The sequence below is a fragment of the Argiope bruennichi genome, chromosome X1, assembly GCF_947563725.1.
Source record: "Argiope bruennichi chromosome X1, qqArgBrue1.1, whole genome shotgun sequence".
NCBI lineage: Eukaryota > Metazoa > Arthropoda > Arachnida > Araneae > Araneidae > Argiope > Argiope bruennichi.
The window spans coordinates 4,072,316-4,097,465 of record NC_079162.1 but is presented as its reverse complement, the minus strand read 5'-3'; the positions used below and the strand labels follow the sequence as shown (position 1 = coordinate 4,097,465).

At 28.5% G+C, this 25,150-nt stretch overlaps 1 protein-coding gene across 3 annotated transcripts in view; it reads right to left on the bottom strand.

The window, feature by feature from the left end:
* Window positions 1-16,724, bottom strand: part of LOC129958533 (sterol O-acyltransferase 1-like) — a 112,071-nt gene extending 95,347 nt beyond the window's left edge. The window contains exons 1-3 of one of the 3 annotated variants that reach the window (XM_056071071.1): window positions 16,451-16,724; window positions 14,201-14,292; window positions 9,512-9,603 (exon numbers count right to left, since the gene is read on the bottom strand). In XM_056071071.1, the coding sequence (XP_055927046.1) occupies window positions 9,512-9,603; window positions 14,201-14,285 (177 nt within the window). In that variant the 5' untranslated portion in view covers window positions 14,286-14,292; window positions 16,451-16,724. Of the gene's footprint in view, window positions 1-9,511; window positions 9,604-12,582; window positions 12,631-14,200; window positions 14,293-16,450 lie in introns of those variants that run through there. The other 2 variants (XM_056071072.1, XM_056071073.1) reach the window with 2 other exon arrangements.
* Window positions 16,725-25,150: the final 8,426 nt, after the last annotated feature.

Below are 25,150 nucleotides of genomic sequence, written 5' to 3'. Positions count from 1 at the left end.
CAACTAGCATGGAACTGTAAAAGAAATTCCAATTTTAACTCATTCACTGCTACTGTTGGATTTAGCAAAATTTTTACTTCTGCTTTTCACGAACCAGAAGTACACATACAAAAGGTTCATAGAGTGTCGGAAAAAAATAATCTTAATTATTCTTTTTATTTTTATAATAACCAAACAACTATGCAATCTTTTCCGATCAGTCTTCAGTTCATCAGGAAATTTATCATTAACGCAACTGCTTAGAAGAAATCAGTTGACCTATTTCATGAACTAAAAATATTTTATGGAGGGCAGAGATGGACTGAACCAAACTTCAGAATGATTGAGCAGTGTGTTTTCCTAAATGGGAAAATAAGATCTTCCGAAAAAAGGATAGGTAAAATATTTTGCTGTTTTATGCTTTATAATTGTACTCGTCAAAGTTCAGTTTCAACGTGTCTTTAGTTTCTCATGTATATAAAGCAGAAGGAATGCATTCAACGAACCATCCTTTCAGACTATAATTCGTTCTCAGATTAATAATTATTTGTATTTCAATTATTTTTTTATCGAGAAAATTTCCAGAAACAAAATTGCGTTGTTTTCTTCCTTTTCTTTAAGGACCGGTGTGTCTCCTTAACATTATTTACCTTTCTAGTCGATCATGGGTGCCATGCAAAAAATGCGTCTTCAAATTAGACAGCTTCACGCAAATCGCCACATCACTGTGGCTTCCGTTGAGTTTATTCCCATTGTACTATTTTTTGTTTACATTAATCACATGATTTAAAAGTGGGTGTCGAGCATGAGAATGAATGCGCAATAGAAAATTTATGAAGTGAAACCTTTTTACGATTAATACATTTACCAAAGACGTTGCATCCTATGATATCAGTGTTGCAAGATAATTTTGTTTACATAACACTTTTAGATCTTCCTGCTACTGTATGGTATTTTTTTTATTTTGAAATAGTCAATATTATTTAAGTACTAAATATATACATGAATAACACTGGGCTCATAAGAATCGAAAATTCGTCAGCTTTTGTGGGTTTCTCAAAACCATCGCAAACCTTTCTTGAGAGTTCGAGAGAGAGTTTCCTCTCTAGAGTTAATTTTTTCCAATAATAATTCCCATAAATTTCTTCAAATTGTGCTTTTGAATTCTCAGTTTAATTAAGAGATTCGAATACTTTTTGAAATAGTTATTCCTTTAATTACATGAATTCAGATAAATTTATTACTAGAACTACTAATACAGCTGCTAAATATCGTAGACAACAAAACAGCAGAGAAAAATTAACATATATATATCTGTTTTTAAATTCAAATCCCTGCCATGTTAAATTGTTCTAACCCGAGTTCTGTTCAGTTATATTTGCTTTATTTTTAAACTGTATAGGAAAAGTAAAAAAAATACGCTGGTGATATAAGAAACAAGATCTCTATAAACAGTTGCAGAAAGAATAACGCGTCTCTTCCTAAGCAACTCTAAAGTTACTTTAAGGGATGCTGCTTTGCGTATTGCATATATACATTAATATTATAAAATTCAAAATAAAATAGAGTATTATGTATCATTCATGTAAGAAAAAAAATTAGTTTAAGCTGTTATATTCATTCGATTCCTTCCTAAATTTTGAGTGTTGGAGAGAAAACGTTTGATCCTAAACCGTGAGTAAAATTCACGGCTATTAATAAGCAATCGTATTTATTTTTCAATACAAATCTGAAATAATTTAAAAAATATTTTAAATATCAAATTTAAAATATAAATATTTTAAACGATCAACAAATTTACATGCAGCGTAACTATAACATGAAATTCATTAAAGGATCAACACTTTACAGGCTAATTTTTTCCTCCAATAGAAACCAAATTTATCCTCCCAATGAAATTAAATGAGAAAAGTTCAAATTTTCATTTCGGATATAAATTCAACCAAGGCGGAATTCAAGTAAAGTGAGGGTTTCGCAGAATGCATTATTTTCGATAATTCTCAGATGACTACACATTAGAAAAACAATCTTAACATATCTAGCAGTGAATGAGTCAAAAATGGTTCCAAATTCTGATCCAAGACTGTAGCCCAATGTCTTGCAAAAATACGAGATTCAAATTCGTTCTACCTTTGTGTCATCTCAAATTTTCAGCCCTTCCCACTAGATAAAACGCGTTGCAGAAATAGAAGTTCATGCTTGACCAACACTTAGAAATCGATTTGTTCCTTCTCGAGGACTGTCGCGTCGAATGAATCTTTCCAACGGAACGAGAACAACAACAGAGCGACACGGGTAGGAGCGTCACACTGATTAGAGAAAGAATTTCCTTTTACTTACTCATGCGTAGTTAAATAGCTGCATTAAAAATACACACTGCATTACATATATTTTTAAATGAGATTCCACTACAAATAAATGTATTGACACTATCACAAAATAAACCTTTTGCATTCCGATGGCCACAGGGAAATAATGCAAATACTAAAACTACAGAAATGGAGCAAATCATTTTCGGAAATTTTTTTTGTAAAATCATTTCCCATGGATAGACATTTACAATCTCTTCCCTGTTTCTAATCAACTAGTCTTAAATCGAAAAACTTTAGGTCTGCTTGTACAATTACTAATTATACAAATGTAGTATAATAATTATTCAATTAATTTGGGTAGACTTTATGTTGTGTTTGAGTGTCTGTAAATTTACTATAGGTTTTTTTCCCCTCATTTGTGCATTTTTGTTATTTTCTGCTGAATTACTGCTTATTTTGAAGCTACATTCCCTAAATGTTAGCTGATAATTCTGAGTAGGATTTTCATCGTGCACAAAAATATAACTTCAGATTTACATTAATTAATTTCTGACTTTACTGTCGTAACAAAATCCTACACTAAGAGTCGTTTTGGTAAGAGGGTTAATTAACCGTTCTTCATTCATTTAAGTATTCATTCGATTAAGACTTACAAAACATTTTTGAAATCAAATTATTTCTTCACTAGCGAATCAAGTTCTTTATTTTTGCGAATTTTCCGATATTTATTAACATATTGTTGTGATATTATTCTCTTACATATAGAGAGACATCTCAGTCATTTCTTTAAATCATGTTTATTCCCCCCCCTTTCATAGCTTATACAAATAATTTAACGATAAAATTGCCAGTAAAAAAAAATTAATTATATACCGTTTACATTAGATGCTAATAGTTGAGATTTCTTAGCATTCTATTTAGATTACAGAGTTAAAAATTTTAGTTTAAGTGAGTAAGCCTTGGAAAATTTGAATATTTTTTAACGAAGTTTAACATCTACAAATGATTTATTTGCTGTTTATAAATTTTATTTTATAAGCTCCAAATATCAATCAAGCACAAGTGACACTTGAGAAAATGATTAATTCTACTGTTTTAATTCAGTTTACTAAAAAACTCGCAACTTCTTTGAAATAACTAATGCATGGCATTTTCTTAGCCTGCACTCCGATCAAAAGGATAACTTTTGAAACTTGCAAAATTTTACAAACAAGGAAAATAAAAGATTTCTTAAAGCTTATGCAAAACTGATCTACATTTTTCAAAAAGAATATGTTGAAAAGAATTTTAAACAGTTCTCAAACTATACTATTATTTCCAGTAATAGATATTTAAACATGAAATTTTTACATTTAAAATCCTTTTTTCATTTTAACAGAAGAGAAAGGATTCAGTCATTTAAAAGGCAACGCAGATTAAGATACATTCATTCGTTCGTTTTTTGAAGAAAACAGGGTCCAAAAATTAAATGCAAGCGCTGATATATTTATAATTCAAAATATTATTTACAGATTAAAATTTTTAAATTGTTAAGGTCATATCTGTATGGAACTTGATACCCTAAAAAGGGTTGGAATGAAAATCAAAAGTTTAGAAATGGTTTGAAAATTAAGTCTTCGAAAAATTCGAAAAAATATTTAGTCAGTGATGCAATTGTTTTGGTAGGTTTTATCGTCTCTCCTTATTTGGGATAATTTTACAAAACAAAAACAGCTAGCATTTTTAAGGTATCAACACAATTCCTTTATTACTTAAATTTCGAAAAGGTTTGAAAATGTTCTTTTAATTTAATAAAATGTCAATTAAAAGATTTTCAATGAAAAAATTTTATGTGAAATGTCAAGACTAAGACGATAAATCGGATGTTTCAAATAAATCAATTTATAAGAGATTTCAAAATCTGAGAGTCAAATTCGTTAATTTAAACCAAAATTAAAGACACTGCGGATACAACTAAAATTTCGAAGTCAATATTTGGAATAGCTCTTTACATTACAGCACTGTTTCCAGCAAAAAATTTTGCGATTAAAATTTTTGCAGTGTTTTTTTATTCCATGTCTTCCTGAAAACAGCCGACCTGTTTCAAGAATTTCGTTATTTTTTTTTAATAGCTTACAATTATTTCACTGCTTTTAAAAGAATTTAATATAAAGGAGAATGACTTTGTAAATTCGTCGACTAGAAAAATGTTATCAAATAAAAAGTTTTTTTTTTAATTTTTGCTTAACAATTACTAATTATATTGATATAGTAACAATTATTAAATTGCTACTTTCCGATTTAAACATGCTTGTTTATTATAGAGTTATTAGAGATATATAGTTTATTACATTTTATATAAACCGGTATTATAAAATTTGTGTTTAAACCTTGAAAGTTCTCAATTTCAGTTTTTCGAAATCGTCTCCACTAAAATGTCAAAAATCGTAGCAGTAAAAAGTTATAAGAATAAAAATGGAGCATTCAATTTTTGACCGATTGAAATTTTACAAAAAAAAAAATAAATTCTCGGCTTCCAAAATCAAATCTAATTTTAATGAAGATTTTATAAAAATTTTAAAAAAATGTACAGCAAAATTAAATATTAACGGAAAATTTTCTAAAAAGGGCTATTTTTTTTAAAGTTCTTAATCTTAATTTTCTAAATATGAAAAATATTTGAAAATATTAGTTATTGCACAATTTAGATGCAATTATTGCAAAACAAAGCAAATTTGATCCAAACTATCATCAAAAAGAAATTTTTTCCTTAAACGAGGTAACATTGTAGTTTTCACCTAATTTAAGAGCTAAATAGTTTTAAAAGCATCAAATACGTATACGCAGTCTTTTAAACCGCAACTATCTATTCCTGATGCGAAAGTATGGTAAACGTTTTGATCTTGAAACTTCGGCTAAACATACAGCCTAGCAAGTGCTTTAAATTAATGATTTTACTATCTTTGTAGATTGATACATATCACCTTGTAATTATTTTAATAAAGCCAACTTTTATGAAAAATCAATGAATATAACTGAGTGTAACTATGAATTTGACAATAATGAATACTCATTTACGAATTGAGGACTCAATTTTTCCTGCATATGCAAAGGAAAGAGACAATAACTGAATAAAATTAATATTAATTAAAAATATTGTATATAACTCTTTTTGAAAAAAATATTGAATACGATAGGATAAACAGTTTTCATTTTGGTATTCCATTGGTCATTTTAAACATACTTAAAACAATTCAAACGGCAAAATATTTTTTCCAGCTAACATTCTGCAGCAATTCATCGTTAAATACAACTGAAAAAGTACTCTAGTGAATGGTTTATATTGATACTAGAATATATGCGTTTAAAGAAATTTTTGGATGTTTCATCTTTGCTGATGGCATAGAGCAATTAAATATCGATAAAATGTATGACTTCATTCTATTACATTTCTGATCAAATTAGCTCAATTTTCACGAAAGAGGCTAAACAAAAACTAGGAAAAACGCTTGGGATCTTGGTAAGCTCAACAGCAAAATTATTACCGACTAAAACTCTTGAACCTTCAATGATAAAATAGTTCCTTAATGGACTTTCTAGGTTATTTAAATAGAAAAAAAAGTAAGCAGCAATTCAATCACAGCAATTAAAAAAGTCCTCAAAGAAATGACCGAAAAACAGAATTCGTACCTATTGCCGATAACCGAGTTGTTTATTGCTCGAAAGATATTTTTGAAAAATATAAATTGGGACAATTTATGATGACGCCTATGATTGTCCTGAATTCTATCTTAAAATTGTATATATATCTATTATTTGTTCCTATATTTAATAAGAATCTTGAATTGTCCTTATATTATAAAATAGTGCTCATTATCAAAAAATGACTAGGCGTAATTGTTTTTTGAAAGTTAATTTAGAAAATCCTCTTTTCAAGTTTTTCCAGTTTAATAATCACTGTAAATGAATATTAAAAAGATTTTACGCAAAATGCATCTTATTTTTAAGTAGAAACTAGTTTATTTTTATCTGATCTTTTTATTATTAACAGGAGATTCCTCGAACACCAAATTCACTCATTCATTAGTGTTTAGAAAATGTGATTTTAACGATGTCCTTTATATATGATCTTCACATATAAATTAACTTTAAAATTTAATATCTGAAACTTTTTAATATGACTCATTCCAGTGACGAATTTAACCTTTTGTGTCCCTAAGCATGGGCGTTCTAACTCAGTAAATTACCTTTACCTCATATTTTTAGCTTAGAATATTAATGCTTTATTTTAGGTTACATTTTTATTTTAGCAGCTTTGTGAAGGTATCCTTATTTTTAATTATTTATAGTAAACCACGACTGCGCGGTCTTGACGTTTGTATTATTTAAGCGGAGGCTCAGTTTTAGTAAATTTATCCAAGATTTATGTGAACGTAAGGAAACGGATAAGAATTGACTATTTGTATTTGATACACTATCAATATATTCTAATAGTTCATGAAATTTCTTCTATCAAATTCGTAAAAAAACGTTTCTATTGATCAGCTTGCAGTCTAATGTAATAGTTTAACCTCTCGAATCAAAAAATAGAAATAAATTATTCCAAAATATACCAGTTTTAATAATGCATCATTCTTCAACCCAATATAAAAAGACCGAAACTCGATGGAAACAATGAATTCGAACCGAAATTAAACAGAATACCGAGAAATACCCGACTTCACAAAAGAAAATGTGTGTGAAATCTATGAGTGCGTCTTGGTAAAGAATATAAATGCTTAAATAGTATGAATTTGTTTTATCACCAATGACGATTAAGGGAAAAAAATGCGCCAGATGAAAGTCAATCCGGGAATTCAACAATATAAAGAAAAATAATGAATATAATGTATTTTAGAGGACTGGGCTTTAGTCGATGGTATTTTTTAACTAAGGGAATTAGAATCTATGAATGGCGCTTATTTATCACAGTGGCCATAGAAATGCAAAAAGCATATACCACAATTAAAGCTGTAATTCAAAATACTCACATGACGGTATAAACTGCTTTCATACAGTCTAGGAAGCTTACACAGTATGCAACTACTTACCTTCATCAATGTTCTTTTGCATGAAATTTTGTAATTATTCACTTTATGATTAAAATTCACTGTCAAATAAAAGCATATTTACAACAGGACAATTGAAAATAATTGGGACATTATAACTAGTACCGAAATTTTGCGAGACTAAAATCATACTAAGAAGCGACCAAGTTATGTAAAAAAATATGTTGCGTCATTATGTCTCCTAAAACTTTTGAAAATAAATTTGTCGAAGATTAGATTTAAATTGATTATTCTATCTTTTAAAATAACGCATAATTACAGAAAGTGCTAGAGAACAGTCTAGAATAAATATCATTTGAAACTAGTGATCTAATGACATTTTTTTAAGCATCTAATCAAAAATTTCAGAAATACAAAATTACAAAATACACTAATAAACAAAAAACCTATTGTTTTCAGTAAAATATCATCTAATAATCTTGGCTAAAATAAATATAGAAACAATAGAAAAAGTATAAAAACTATTAAATAAGCAAATATAAATTATATTTAATATTTATATGATGACGTAAAAACAATAAAACTAAGTCAAAATTAAAACAGAAGTAACAATGTTTTGAATATTTTGATGGATTATCCGCCATTTATTTCATATTCTCCGAAATTCCACTTTATCAAAATTCTTTCTGAATTTATTATTAATCCGACAATAATTTGCATTAAACAAGAGGAAAAATGTTACAAGCTTTACCAGGAAACAAAATTTAAAAATATGCGTATATATTTTTGCTTATGCTTTTAATTCGTCTTTGGGTTCTAACAAAATCTGTCAGTTTTTCAAAAACTATTTAACGACTGCATTCCAAAATAATGCTATTCTCCGATTCGGAGTCATATACTTTGATACAGTCTAACAACGACTTGACTTTCATAAATAGCAGAAATGGTTTCAAGCCAAGTAATCACTAAATGCTCATAAATTGGAACCAAATATCAAATTGATTTAAAAAATTCCACAAATTATCGAATTTTAAAAATATTATGTATTTAACAGCAACAAAAATCGTACCAATCAATTTTTTTACATTCTTGAATAAGAAGTAAGCAAACCGAATTTATTGCAATTATTAGAAAGTTCATGCTCGACATTTTGGAGAATCCCCCACATTTCATACTTCTAGTCCGATGAAATCCTTTTTGAACTCGTATAACCCAAAAATACTTAAAGCCAAATGAAAAAAAAATTCGCGTGAAGTTTGTAAATCAAGTTTATTAATTTATATCAACTTTTATTCAAAATCCGTTAACTGAAGTTTGAGGACAAAGAAACAATTATAAAATATAGCGAGTTCCATATATCGAATCTGATACATAATTGGCGCTCTTACAGTGCAGATCCGTACTCGATTTCGACTGAACCCTGTTTAATGCTTGACCGTCTTTTGTGACATTCTCACGCAATAACTCAAAAAATAATCTATATAAATTAAATTTGGTATATGACCTTGTAATTCTGTGTCAAAGTGTAGTTTCAAACGTCTAAATAAAAGCCATTTAAAATGCATACTCGGGTTTATTCATTATACGACGAATCACAAAACGCCCATAAACAAATCCTGGGAATAAAGACATTAAACACACGTGGCAGGTCTAACCTGTCCCAAGGTGTAGTATTAATGCGGTTTAAGGAAAGAAATCACCCCCACATATTACAGAATATGTGAAAATTTCAAGCACACAAGCCAATTAATCTATTGCATTCTTAATTCATTGTTAAATCATCCGATGATTATTGCAATTGGACCACATAATTATGACCGAAAATCAATTAAAAATTTTGCACGCTACATAAACAAGACAATTTTATATTTAAGAAAAGAGTACGCCATCTAAGGCCTTTTATAAGGCCATACTTCTAAATTTACAAATAACTTTCTGTCGGGATTGGACCTAAAACATGTTATCCGCCTATCTAAAGCTTTTTAGTGCAATTAGGCAACAACGATTTCAGCAGACTCTTGCGTAAGAAAATTCCCCAAAACAAAACCGATACCGCCTTCCCATTTCGGTAGATACTAGTAAATGCTTTTTTTATATAGTAACTACTTGAAATATTTTTTTTTTATTAGTCAAGTGCACTTATATATTTGGCCAATCCATCACAAAAAAAAATGAAATTTGAATAAAACTTACATTGATGTAGAGATGAATGGATGAAATGATGAATCCACAAAATGATGTAGAGATGAATGGATGAAATAAGTCGACAAAATGATGCCACTTGTCTGAAAGAATAAGTTTTATTAATAAAAACAAATGCCAGTGACTGGGTATAAGTATTAAAAAAACATTTATAAAAATAATAAAACACATTAATAAAACTAAAGACATTTAAGAAGTGGCAGCTACTTTCAATACAATACTGAAGAAAAAATAACGAAGAAAAATGGATACAAAATGCTATGGATTAAGACATAACAGCATGCAGTGGGCATTTTTAGGCTTCTCGTTTCATAGTTTTAGACAAAAGCAAATGATCAATTCAGTTTAACATTTTAATACTTATTTTTCCTTCACTCATTCTATGAAAATGTAATTTTATGTTTATTTTAATTATGAAAACATTTGGAAATAAACATTATTCAAGCTGATGCCCAGTTCTTTACGAATATTAGAAAAACAAATTGAGCATAATGAAGCAAATAGAAAACAGAGCAATTCTATTTGTGAAGGAATTAATAATTGTCATTTATATTCTAAAGAATTCGTAATATTTAACTAATTTAGCAACTAGGCAAATAATATCGTTTTAATAAACCCCTTCAATGACGCCTCTTATTTTCGCATCGAATTACTGAATTTTTAATTTTAAATCCATAATTAAGTTAAAGTAATGAATTTAAAATGCAAAAAATCACCTAAAAATGCCGCAATATGTCAAAGTTTCTAATATTATTATAGGAATTAAAATAATTTCTGTCCCAGGTAGGATATGCCTCCTCTAATTAGCTAAATAAATTCGTACGTCAAGGAGTTAAAGCTCTCATCTCAGTCCACCGGCCTAATCCGGAATTCTACTACTAAATACATAGGATGTTGGTTGGAATCTCATTTCGAACCTGCAGTCCTCTAGTCACATACTTAAAAATCATCCATAAATTGATTAATCTATTTTTACAAAACTGTTCTATTTTCATTAAGTTTCTTTTGCAGTCCTCTTTTCTTACATTTTGCATTCACTTTAATGTAACATTTAAAACTAGAAAATTTCAGAGTGATATATTATCAAATTCCTTTACCATAAACCGTTAAAAAAAAAAAAAGAAAGTCTGGAAGTTATTTTATATTAACTTAAAACTGAAAACGAACAAAAAAATGTCAACCTATAAAAGAAATTAAAGCATGACAAATAGGGTACTGGTTAGGTGCATGTCTAAGTTTTTAAAAATGATAAATTGCACGCTAACATAAAATCAAAAGTGATAAACGGCACGTCGCACAAAAAAAAAAAAAAAAAAAAAAAAAAAAAAAAAAAAATCAAAACTGTATATATTATGCGTTTAATGATACATCTGTAATTTTATTTTTTTACTATTACTTAAAGTATTTTTTTTTTCAAATAACAGATTTTTATTTTCAAAAATGTAAGTTATTTAAATTTGACATAGATGTAAAAAAAAATTACAATACATTTTATATAAAGATGCGTACTTCCATAAATACTTAAAAACTTTCCAAAAACGTCCTTCTGTTCTTTTTAAAAAATTTAATTTAAACAAAATATTGACAAAATTTAAACAAAATATTGAAAAATATAATTTTTAAAAGAATAAATTACCTAATGCAATCGCTTACAGGCGATTTTCTATTTTCGAAAAAATTTCAGTCATTTCTTTGCACAGAGGATTTGAGAATTTTTAAAAATTATTTTTCGGATTTGGCTCAAACCTCATCTCTGAATAATGTGCCTTGATCCTAGAATTATCCATATACTTATGGAAATCTGGTCTAAATTAATATACACTAATTTTTACATACTGCGACAATGCATGCTAAGACGAACAAAACACAATATCGGAGAATTTTATACTAACGTATCCATGTTACGTACGAATATGAACGCTCGCGACTTAAAAGCGAAATAAACGTCAAAAGATTTCACACTGCTCTTCAAATAACATCTGCCGTTCTGAATAAAAAAGGGAAGAACATAGCAGGCAGCCAGAAAGCTCCAGGTGCCACTCCATGAAATATGAAAGATAAAACAACTCCTAGCCAGACTGAAAAATTCAGAGTAAAGTTCAATTTTGACTTCTGTATACCGCTCCTAAGCAATATCTAGTCATAACATCTCGTATACTTACAGATAAGGGTGAATTCTGGATTGGGCAAAAGTAATGCATAAATACTCACTTTAATACATAGTTTCGCTTGTATTTTTATGACTTAATTGTCCCCTCCCTTGATTCATCTGCGCGAGGTTTGTATAAAGTAAATATAATTTCATGAAACTTCTAATCGGCAGATCCCATCGCTATTTATCTCAGGCCAACTTTTTTTTAAAACAATTTGACAGGCGCAGATGAAAAAAAAGGGTTCGATTTGCAGAAGTTTTGACTTTATTATTCATGAGATTCGAGCCAAACTTCCCGTCAAGAAATGTTACGATTAGTAGGCGTTGGAATTACTTTTGCCAATGCTGCTGCTGGAAGAGATTACAGAAAAGACTAAATAAATGAGGCAACTGCAGACTATTGTTCTAAATAATTTCAACCATTCGGTCTTTCACATTTAACATCTATTTTGGAAATCTTGAAAGTTTTTAAGAAAAAGTACAAACAGAATATTTCAGCTGATAGAAATGATTAAAAAAATTTGTCGAATTAATCGAAATATGATTTTAAAAAACGCGGCTATTTACTGAAGTATTTAATCTCAATTGCATTGGTAAATAGGCAATCATACTCTGTGTATAAAGAAAATTGAGAAAGGGAATTCATTAAACTTAATGCTTTAAACACGACATTTCAATAAATTGCTTGCTTATAATATATGCGAATAAGGGGTAATATTCAAATGTAGGACAAAAAGAAAGTTGTAATGCAATAAATGAAATCAAGTTATTGAGCTTTTATTTTTAAATTTTAATTCGAAACGAAGTAATTTTACCTATAATATTTATGAATTAATAAAATCTGCTTATACAACAAATGCCTTTATTTAATCAAATTCGTGGGGCTGTTTACATGTCTCCTTTTACTTACATGTCTACATTATACTTGACATTTCGATGCACTACTCCACTAAAACGAAGCTTTTTAGAAGTCCACTGAGAAATTACTTTCAAAAACAAATATTGCAAAAAAATTATGAATACTTTGCTCCAGAAAACAAGTCGCGGTAAAAGTGTGCCCTTTGCTGAGCCAACAATACCATGTCGCCAATAAATATGGCGGACAAAATAAACAAATACTTCCGCGGAACAGTTACGGTTACCATTTCCCGCCATATAATTAGGACTTTTTACTGATAAGTATTTTTTCCAGACTGCCCGGTGCCTTCCACAAATCTGTAGAAGGCACCGGGCAGAATTTTAACTAAAAAAAACATCCTACGGCTTCGCTAGCAGCGCGAGCGGGAACCTAGTAGCTTCACTAGCACATGGAACATAAGGACTGTGAGGATAACAGGAACAGTACATAACCAAAAGAAAAGAATGGAGAAAAAAGCAATCGGAACATTCTCCTTACAAAATTTCAAACAAACATCCTTTTCCCAACTTCATCAACTCGTAAAAATATATTCCACTCACCCTTCATCCATTCTGCCTGTTCGATATCAAACCATTCTCCATATAAAATTTCAAACAAGCATCCTTTCCGAACTTCATCAAATCTTAATTATATATATATTTCGCTCCCCTTCATCCATTCTGCAGGTTCGAAATACTGTCTTCCATCCCATTTACTTCACATCTATTCTTGCACAATTGACATCATAAATTATGAAGGGAACCAACCGTTAGAACACCAAAAGAATAACTAGAACTGCGAAGAATTCCATTGCAGCTGTCTTTTAAAGTGAGAATACAGACGATTTCATAAAGTAGGAATTCAGACGATTTTTAAAGCGCATACTGACAATTAAAAATTACAAAAGAATAAATATTTTCTGTTCGTATTCACATTAAAAAAAGAAAGAAAATAACTTTTAATTATAAGCTTAACTTTAATAAACTTTTAATTATAATAAAAAACAAAATTAAAATCGTTAATCGATATTTCTTTAATATTTTTAATTTGACATTTTTCAAAATATAGTTGTAGTTCATGTACAACTCAACCATTGCAAAAAGTAATAAAAACAGCATTAGGGTTGCTGGAAGAGCGTTCCAATGGGTTGCCATATTGGTGACAAACTCAGGGGCACACTATTCTTCACTTCATCCCATGTCGCAAAATTGGGAAAATATTAAAGTTTCGAATATCATTTCTAGTGACAACGTAAAACTCGCGTACAACATCCTTTTAAGATTCTGAATAAACAATTTTAAATACAGACGTCATTCATTTTCATATGAATCGTTTCATTAAAGATTGTTTTAAAAATCTGGTCATTTAAAGAGGTCAAGTATAAACATGCATTTGATTCATTCACATCAATAAATAGTAGAAGTTGATTCTAAAAGCCGAATAAGTTTCTAGTCATTTCCGTAACTTGGAAATCGAAATAAAAGTAAATTACTAAAACGATTATCTACTTAAGTTGTAAAATTTACATCACTATCCAATAAAATAATTTTTTTGTAAGAGACGTTGTATGCAATAGATGTTGCATTTAATGGTCGTTGGTTTATATAGTCAAGAAAAATGGTATTCTTACCCTTAATATTTTTCAATTTTGCGACCTGCAGATATTTGGCTAAAAGTGATCCCATTAACAAAGAAAAATGAGATGTTCTTGTCATAAAATATCTGTATAAGGTAAAACAGCAAATATCAATAAATTGTCGGCATGCAAAAAATGTTACAAATTTACAAGAACATTTTATACTGTAATAGAGATGGCCTTTTCGCTTCTACAATTATTTTAGCTGTATACCGATGACATGAGTAAAGTTTGTTATGCAAATATATAGTTTATTCATCACGAATATGTTATCTTTTATGGTGGAAATTCTTAGAAACCTTTGAATTGTAATTCATATATAATTAGATGCTACATTTGCACATATATATATGCAAGCGATTGCTTTAGACATACTGATTATCTTTCATATCATTACACTTTAATTATTCATTTTTATTAACCAACAGAAAAATGATTCATCCAGCCGATTGTACTGAAATCTACAGAAATGTATTTTAAGAAATTCTAATGAATTACAAATCTTTAGTGAATAATTTCATAATGTTTCTAAATGAAACTATTTAGCCTACCTACTACTTTTTGGTACTCCATCTCACTGCAAATTTTTCAATTCAATATACTTACATAACAATCTAAACAAATATGCTTTTGCTATTCTAAAAGTGCTATAAAACTCAATTTCAATTCCATTCCAAAATACAATAAGCGGGGGGGGGGGGACAGAAAAAGAAAATGTATAATTCACCAAGTTCAAATACATATACAGATTAATTGGTTTGTATATTTTTACACAGGCAAAAACGAAAAAAAAAATTCCTAGCATATTGAGACCTGGCAACAAATACTAAGAAATAAAATAAGTATGACTAATTGAACAATAAAACGAATAATAAACAAAATATTTTGAATTACATAAAAGAAAAAACATTACGAAAAAGAATTGAAATGTGTCGCCTGAGATCAAAATGCATTTCACAACGTCAAAATTTGATTAATTTTTTTAATAAAATTTCATATTTTTTCATTTATGATGATACGAGTATAAATATTAAATGCACTAATATATGCCGTAAGGGACTCCAATGGGAATCTTCCGAGTTCCCCCCCCCTAAAAATTATTAATAGTCTGACACACAATTTTCAGGTTATTTTAATTTCGTAGGACAAATTACACAAATTTCGTACAGTTTAAAAAATAACCAAGATATCTTTAAAATGTAATTATATCCCGATTATATATATTTTTTAAAGAAACTAAACATCAAAATAGAGAAGAATTTAACTCATTTTCATATAATTATAAGATAGAAACGATAACAAAGAAATCGCATCTGAAAATAATTGATAAAAACAGCCATTCACTCATAATATTGAATGGTAATTGTTTTATTTTTCATCTGATGTACTCGGATATGAAAATTTGCGTTAAATGGAATTTAATTATTATCGTCAATACTGTGTTACAAGAGCGCTTGGCTTTAATCATAAGTATGCTCTCGAATATGAAAGTATAATGTATATCAGAAAAGGCGACAAAGTAAAACTAAACATCACGACTTCAGGATTTTTGACAACTGATAAATTAATTAACAGAAAATTATGGAACAATAATTTAATGAAAAATAAATGACAATATTTCACCTAACTTTGAAGATTCAAAGAGTGCCATTTAAAAAAATACCATATTTTTTTCTTTTTTCTAAAAATTATTGAGAAATTTTAAAAGAGCTTAACACGATTTTTAGTACAGTAATTGTATATAATCACAAATGATCAGCATATCATGTCAAGTATAAAGTATTTCAAATTAAATATCTAATGGCGTGCATATAAATACAATAAAATAAATGCATCAATAAAACTGATGATTTTCCTCTCTAACGATAAATATTTTATTTCAAATTCCGATTATTTCCAATAATTATAAAATTACTACATTTAAATTAATTTTGTTACATTTAATTTTTAATAATAAAAGTAGTCAAACATGGGTTTTAACATAATAAGCTTAATGTCTTTCTTTGAAAGACGTACAGTCGTTCTTTACTGTCCATGCAAGAATAATTTCTCCAATACCTATTAATTACACATTTTTAGTCTTAAATTACATCTAGCAATAAAAATTGCATTCAGTTATAAAAATTATTAAATAATCAATACATCAAACACTTCTGTATCCGATACTTATTAAAAAAATCGCAAAATTAAACAGCGTTATAGCAACCATCAAAGAACTAAGACTAGAAAAATGTTAAAACTTACCAAATACGCATGCAAGAGAACGTCAAGATGGCCGATAATCTAGAAGTTCGAAGATGCCATTTTTTTTCTTTGTCCGATATTTTAACGAAATCCACAGAAGATTAAATTAATCTTGATGTCCCTTGATTGTTTCAATTGATAATTAAAGGCATATTTCTTGCAATCCTTAGGAAATTAAAAATTCTTGAAAAGAATCGTATAGCAATTGCAAATTGAATCGGAATCTAATAAACGAATATCTGTGACACTTCTCCCACAACCACGACATAACAAAAGGATTAAAAATGCGAAAGCAAAGTGTAATGCGCAGACAATATGTTAATCAGAATTTTGACGTCACAGTTTCCAGAAACTTCTTTACAAATTCAGCAAATGGTTTTCAAGGATGATAAAACATAATGAAATCTGCATCACATATTATCCAATCGGGAACGAGTGATGTTTTCAAAGAATAATTTCTAATAACCGTCTGGTTTTTTTGCATAAATGTTTTTTTTAATCAAATTAAATGTTTATCACCTATTTGAATGTAGAACAAACTTCTGAGCTAGATTCTCGTCGGTTTGGCGAAATTTGTTTTCAAAAGCGTGGCCAAAATATCTTTCTGCATTTCATTTTATGAAGAATTTTTGTGTTTGATAAAAAATCGTTTTCAAGTTCACGATATTTTAAACTTAATTAGGAAATATAATCCGTTCTAATAATTATTAAAATTTAATAAAACACAACATTTCAGTTCAGATCAAATTCATATGTTAGACAAATAAATAAATAAAGAAAATTCGGGATTAATCGCTGAATTTTTTTATTTTAATAACTACGCAATTGAATTTCGGGGTGGATACTAGCACAGCCCACCTCTTGGCGCTTTTTTGAATTCTTGCCAAACGAGTGGTGATAACCTTGCCAATGTGGCAAGCTAGACGGATTTCTTTATTTTTATTTTATTTTTTATTATATTTATTTCATTGTATTTATTTCTTTTATTTATTATATTTTTTATTTATTTTTATTTATTATATTTATTTTTTATTATATTTTATTTATTATTATTTCTGGCCTTCAAGTATCATTTCTTAATTGAAAATTAATAATAAATATTCAATTAGTAGTCAACTTGGTGAGATTTCAAATAAGTCGCCAACAGGTGGGCCCTTCTAGGATTTTACCGAATTTCGTATAACAAGAATTTGCTATATTTCTTATTAAAATAAGAGAGTTTATCTTTGTATCACTTAATTACTAATCATCTTTCAACTTTACATAAAATTCATTAAATTTTCAGATGTGAATAAATATATATATCAGACCGATTGAACCTAATTTAATATTTTAACCTTGCATCGTAATTTGCGATTGCATATATTAATCTTACAAATAGTTCAGTTATGAAATTAATTCGTACATGAAAGCAAAGAAAATCAAGACGAGGGATGCATTTTTAATTGAGATCGTTTAGTTAGAATAACACCTATACAAATAATCCTTCCAAATCATAACAATGTTAAAACAACAGTCTGCCGGCGTCCTTGCATAGGGGTAGCGCATCTTCCCCGTAATCTGGGCGTCCTGGGTTCGAATCCCCGCTCGGACATGGTTGTTCTTCATCTGTGTTCTATCTGTAACGTGTGTGAATGCACCCCCCTGTAAAAAGGGGTTGTGCAAACGAATGTGTGAGTTTCATCTTCATATGAGCTAGAAGTCAGACTTCTGCCCTCGGGTGCTCAGGGGTTTTTACCCTCAGAAGCTACTGCACCTCCTTTCGTGGTAACGCGGACACGACATCATCTTCAACAACTATCTGATTTTCCATGTTGGAAAAATGCGGTTTAAAAATAATTTTCATACGAGTTCGGGACCCATTAAAATTATCAACAGGAGTCAGATGTCTAAAAGCTTTAAAGAGTACAACAACGCACAGAAATAATAAAAGGAATTCGATTATAGAAATATGGAAATAATAAATGGAATGGATTATGGAAATAATAAAAGGAATTCGATTATAGATATTATTATGCGCTATTTTATTGCTTTAAAATTTCTTATAATATCTATCAAAAAATACAAAATCTATTAAAATGACTTTTTATTAAATCTTTGCTGATTGTAGTAATACAAATTTTAATTAATTTTCTTTTTTTTCGGAATTTTATTTTACATCACAATTAGTGATTGCAATACCGGTATGCCGAATACCGGCAGTTTGAGCCATTTGAACAAATTTGTAATACCGGTATTCACTAGTTTAAATACCGATTTTTCGGTATTTATTAGAATTTTTTTAAATTGTCTCCACTGCTTGTTCAGGGATCGCCAACATAGCAAAATAGTATAAGTTTTTGTTTTTATGTCTCCCTAACGGGCGAAATTAATTAGCTAATTAATGGCTTAATTAATTGCTTAAATCTAAATGAGCGAAACATGGATTATCCCTGAAAGACGATACTGTATCCATAACGACTCAGGGGGCAGCAATTATGAAAAAAGTTGGAAAGTTGATTGGTGCAAATCAGCAATTGTGTTATGCTCATGGAATTCAATTAGGAGTAATAGATGTATTATATCGAAAAAAAAAGAAAGAAAGAACAGAAGAATTCAAATAATGTGGATATAGAAAATTCGGATTCCAAATTTGAAGAGAGTAAGAGTGAGTGATATCGACCATGAAGATAATAACAATGTAATTGTTGAAGAAGATATTGCTAATAAGAATGAAATATTTACCCATCAAGAATGCCTTCCTATAATTTATAAAGTTAGAAAAATTGATGAGATATTTAAACGTTTCCCTATAAAAAATGACATATTACTAAAATATATACTAATTGAAAATAAAACAGAATATATGTTAATATTAGATTCTAAAACACGTTGGAACAGTTTACTCCAAATGATGGAACGATTTTTGAAACTGAGAAATTCAATCCAAAAAGCAATGATCGACTTAAACATGTAAATTAATTTTTCAGAGAGTGAATTCGACTTAATATCCAGAACTATATCAGCTCTACTTCCAATAAAACTGACTATTGAGGCATTATGTCGGAGAGATTCTAATTTATTAACAGCTAATGCAACAATAAATTTCAAGTTGCAGTCACTGAAAGAACAGCGCACATCACTATTTGAAGAATTATCTATTACATTGAAAAATCGCACAGATGAAAAGCATACCGAAATAGAAAATGTCTTATGGTATTTACATAATTATAATGATTTTAAAAATGAAAATGAAAAAGAAAAGAAAATGACCAATTCAAATCTGATTAAGTTTAGAGTAAATTTTCTTAAAACTTTTTACCCACAACCCTATCCACATTCAGAAGAATTCGGTTCAATTATCTAAGATTATGATGTCACTACTGTCGATAGTGAAAAGGAATTGTCTCTTGAACAAAAATTAGAATTAGCGATAAATAAAAAAATTTCAACGAACCAAAATACAATACAGAAATCAGCTATATCCAAAACCATCCGACGAGAAATCGATTTATTTGAAGATGAGGGATTTAGAGGTAAATACTTAGGAAAAGTATATTGCGCATTGCTAACAGTACCACCAACTAGCGTGCATTATGTTTTTTAAGATCAGATTTCAAAAAGTTGTAATAGTACTCCAGACTGAATAGTGATATTTACACTTTCTTGTGATTTAAATAAATAAGATGTTTCTTTACTTTTTGGCGATTATATACTGTTATAATTTATAAGTTAAAAATTATTTTTTGTGATATTTACACTCTCTAACAAAACTGGCAAATAAAACAAAGAAACACCTGTGTTTTCTTTCTTTTTCTAAATTTTCTAATACCGGTATTAAAACCGGTATCCTGGTATTAAGATTTAAAAAATACCGAATAATGGTATTGCAATCCCTAATTATAATTAAGAGATAGAAAAGAAAGGATAATCTAATTAAATAGGTGGTCCGAATATTTGGTTTGGGCCGTGGCAGCTGTGTATGCTTTATGAGTTCATATTGAGTAACAGTTAAAAATACACAATGCAAACAAAGCAAATTCGAACATAATGCAATCCAAATAAAAACTCTTTGTATTCCATTTTGTGTGTGTGTGTGTGTGACTAAAATATCATTTGCTGTGTACACACACACTGTTTGCTGAGTTCAAAGGATTTCATTATTGTGCATGGAATTCAATAAAGAATTTTACGAAAATGAAAACATATTAGATGTAAAATATATTACTTGCTTTAAGTTTTTCTTTTTAAATGTGGTATTCAAATGACTGTTTAATAGCACTTAAAATTACTTATTTTTTAAAATTATTAAAAAATCAGAATTCTATATTAATTATTTCAAATAGTGCATAATTAAACTAACATATTAAAATTAAATCCCAACTACAATTTCTTTAGTTTTAATTATTTTTCCTCTTGTATTCATTTCAGTCAATTTTTTTTAGTAAGGCAAATAAAGTTTTAATTATGACCTCGTCAGCTTCGAATCAACCGTATTTCTTCAAACAGGAAGCTGCATTTTAAAGGGAATCTCTATTGCAAAGTAATAGAGCATAATTCTTCTTTGAGAACTATAACATTTTAAGTTCTTTTTTATCGATAAAAATTACACATAAAGATTGAAAACTGATAAATAATTCAACACCAATTGCAATTTCGATTGATTGCAATTAAGTCAACAATTACTATTTTTATTTATGAACTAGCCGCCTTTGGCGAGCAGCCGGTTCGCCAATCTTAATGTTCTTTTATAATTTTAATAATTATATATTTTACGCTATTCCTATTTTAATAGATTCTTCATCAAAATATTAAAGCTTCAAATTTTGATAGTCATATAATTCACTCATAATATTATAAAGGCCTTCAGTTATCACGTAATATGTATAAGTCTCATTTTCTGTTAGCTCCCGTAGAATTTATGCTTTAAATTAAAGTGGAAAGAATTAATCTGCAATTAATATAATAATATTTTTTACTGAAACAAAGCACTTTTTTATAATATAATTACTGATAACAGAGTCACTGAGCGTTTAAACTTTAGGGCACTAAAGAATATCTTTCTTAATTTATGTAATATCTCAAGAATTTGTCAACAAAATTTCCTCAGATTCATCATGAACGGATCGATTCATTAACAATGTTTAATTTTAAATGCATCAAACAATAAGAAAATAAAATGAATCGTTTAAAATAATCGGTCGAAAACAGGTTTAAAAAACTACTTAAAAAACGATGTACTACTTAAAATTATAAGCATATGCAAATAATATATAACTAACATAAATACAATTTAATTACAAAAGCATGAAACTAACCTAAAAATAATTTAAATCAAGAATCATCCGTTGATAATATTGTCAACAATCAGAACGCAATGCGCATGCGTGAATTTTCAACGCCAGTTACGGTAACGCAAATGCGTGAATTTTTCTACGCCAGTTGGGGTAACGCTATACAGATTAGAAATTTTTAATTTCCTTTATTCTGTATTTAGAAATTATTCTGTACTTTATTCTGTAATTAAATTATTTGGAATTACCACAAAAACTAACATTTTTTACTTTAAATCTTTGAATTAAAACACCAAATACGAGTTTTATTCTTTAACTAGTTTATTAACTCTTAAAATAGAATTTCAACGAAATCATTTCAGGTATGCAGATAATACTTAAATCCCACTTCCAAAAAGACGGAGTGTGATTTCACGTCATGAATTTAAAATATTTCTACAGATTCAAATGATACTGATGAGTCGGAACCAGAAATTTTTTATGACCACGTGATATTTGCAAGAACTTTTTATTCCAAGAAGAATGTTTTGAAATTTTTATAAAAACATTGTAATTTTTTTTCCTACCAGACTTCTAGATCGCGGTTAAATATTGAAAGTATAGTAAAATTCTCAGATGAAACATTAATTATGAGAAAAATGAATTCTGTACAAATTTCTGTAGCATTTCCATAATTATGATACAAAAGAAATTTACATGAATATTTCAGTAGAATGCCTTTTGGGACCCTTCAATAAAGGCGACTCTTGCATTTCAAATGACATTCCAACAGAAAAAAAGTTACATCTAAATCTCAGAATTAAAAACCCCTGGAATATCCTTAAAAGCATATAGATTACAATTTTTCAACATTTTTGAATTAAATTCATACATTCAAAAGCAGAATTCCATTTCCAAATATTAAGGAATGAACTCTCCAATGAAAGCAATTCAATCTTATTAGTCGAAATGAATATTTGGATATATTAACATAGTCGCAAACATATTTTGAGTATTGTTTATATACATTTATTAACACTTTCAATAAAATAGTAAGCCTATATAAGAAATTGAAATGCAAAGCAGATGATATAGATAGTATTTACAATATCGTATTATTGTAGGTTAAAAGAAATAAATATGCAGGCGTTACTCATTCTAAAATTATAAACAGATTAACTCATTCAAAAAGTTGAGATTCTTAGAAACAAGATAGTTTACGTCTGAAATTCATACATTGTTAATCTTAATGATCCCGTATAGTTTAAGCAGTCATTGCAAGAATAATTAATCAAAAGAACATTTATAAATTAAAAATCGTCCGCAACCATGAAATTAAATGTTTTTAGTTGAAAATTCAATAGAAACTCATTTTATTATAATCGAATCACAAATTTGCATTTTGGAAATAATAATTTATCAAAACATGCAATACAAAAACCTTAAACAAGTAGCACAACATTCTGTTTTTTACTTGGATAATTCGATTCTCAAATATACTCATTAAAGTTTAATTTTGATAACATTATCGATTTCAAAACTTTTTTTATACGTATTATCTACGTGTAATATGAAAAGATTTTGAAATTTATTTACTTACATTGAATTGTAAACTTTTTGTGACAAATCAAATAAATATACGATAGTCGCTTATAAACAATTCCAAGGAAAAGGTTGAAAAGTGGGAAACGATAAAGTGACGAAATAGCATTTGCATACTAGAATGTCAGGTTATTCTAAAAAGATTCTGGCGTGAAATATCAGCAAATGGAAGTAAAGGTTACAGATTTTATATGATAAAATGATAATAATTTTCCTGTAATTGAGTTTAAAAAAATATTTGCCTCAGAATTAGATGAATCTGAATTACTTGCAAAAATTGCTTCAAATATTCTCTGAAAGCAGAACTATTTGATCAAAGATTTTTTTTATTATAGTGTTTGATTATAAAGTCTAAGTTTCGCGAAAAAAATACCCCCCCCCCCTTTCATGATATAGAAAGTTGCCAGATGAAAATTCAACATTTTAAAGTAATTCTTATGTTTGAACGTCATAGAAGATGCTGTAAAAGATGTATCTCCAACAACTCTAACAAGATTCAAAATGACTGATGCTCAAAATTTACTCTGACAAGTAAAAATGGATACTGAGAGGGATGAAACTGATATCTAAAACAATGAAATATTATCATAAATTTTCAGACATAGTATTTTTAAAAATATTTTATTTTTCGGTACTTTTAAGATAGCCCTTTTAAAATCGATAATCTGTTCGATGTTTTGTAAATAGAAGAAATGAGTCATATCAAATTTAAGTAAACTTCCCGTAGGAAACTGGAATCTTATATGGATAATATGGCATTATAATTTTAGAGGATAAAATTTCATCTTCGCCATCGTAGAATGACAAGTGCAATTCAATTTATGATCCTGATGAATCCAATCCACCTGGGTTAAGCGTCTTCAGCTTGTGTTGGATTCAGTTTCTGCTAAAAGGATGCTTGGATCCTGTCTGCTGAACAATACTCACGATTTTGAGGTCCCAACAAAAAAGTTCATGCCTTCAAACTAGAGCTTAGATTCATTTCCATCGAGTCTAGTATTTACTTAAGAGTCATTATTTTTCTGGTGTATCGAAATTTTCAAATAAATGCAATAAATGTAAATTCTCAGAATAAAACACTTTTTCCGCGAGATAGAATATATTTTTAACACATTTTTTTTTCTTTTTTGTTTATAATAATCACTGAGGCGGGAGTGTGCGTAATTATTATATTATTATATTAATTATAATTATTATATTATTATTAATTATTATATAATTATTATATATTTATTAATATTAATTATTATATTATATACCCTTCAATATTTATAAGAATCCATTTGGGATAGTTGAACTATTCGAAATTCCTGTACACAAATAGACATTCTGCAATCAGCACATGAATAGCAGATTTGAAATAAAATATTTAAACATTTATATTTACACGATTACTCATAATAAAATGTTGTAATTATTTTTTTTATTAAAATCACGCAATCAATAACTTCCAGAGAAACTTCCAGGCAGGAACGTCATCCTCATTATAAGACCAAATTTATAAAATCAGTCCTAAAATAAGTCTCGTGTTGCATTAAAATAGTACTTCATATAATTAAATTACGGAACAGAAAAGTTAAAATAATGTATCGTCAGTTCTGTATTCTTACTTTTCTTATATTTTCGATCAAATATTGGCGGTCTTCGGCTTCCTACTTTTTTGTTGGAAATATTGTGTGGCTTAGTATTAATTACATCACTTTTGTATGATCCATTCGGGAAACGGAAGAAAGAAGACGAGTAACAAAATCCAGCTAGGACGAAGACTACATAACCAGCTCTTTGAAGTATTTAATAAAGTTTTTCCGGAACATGTCAGAAAATATTAGTTAGGATTCGGAGCCAA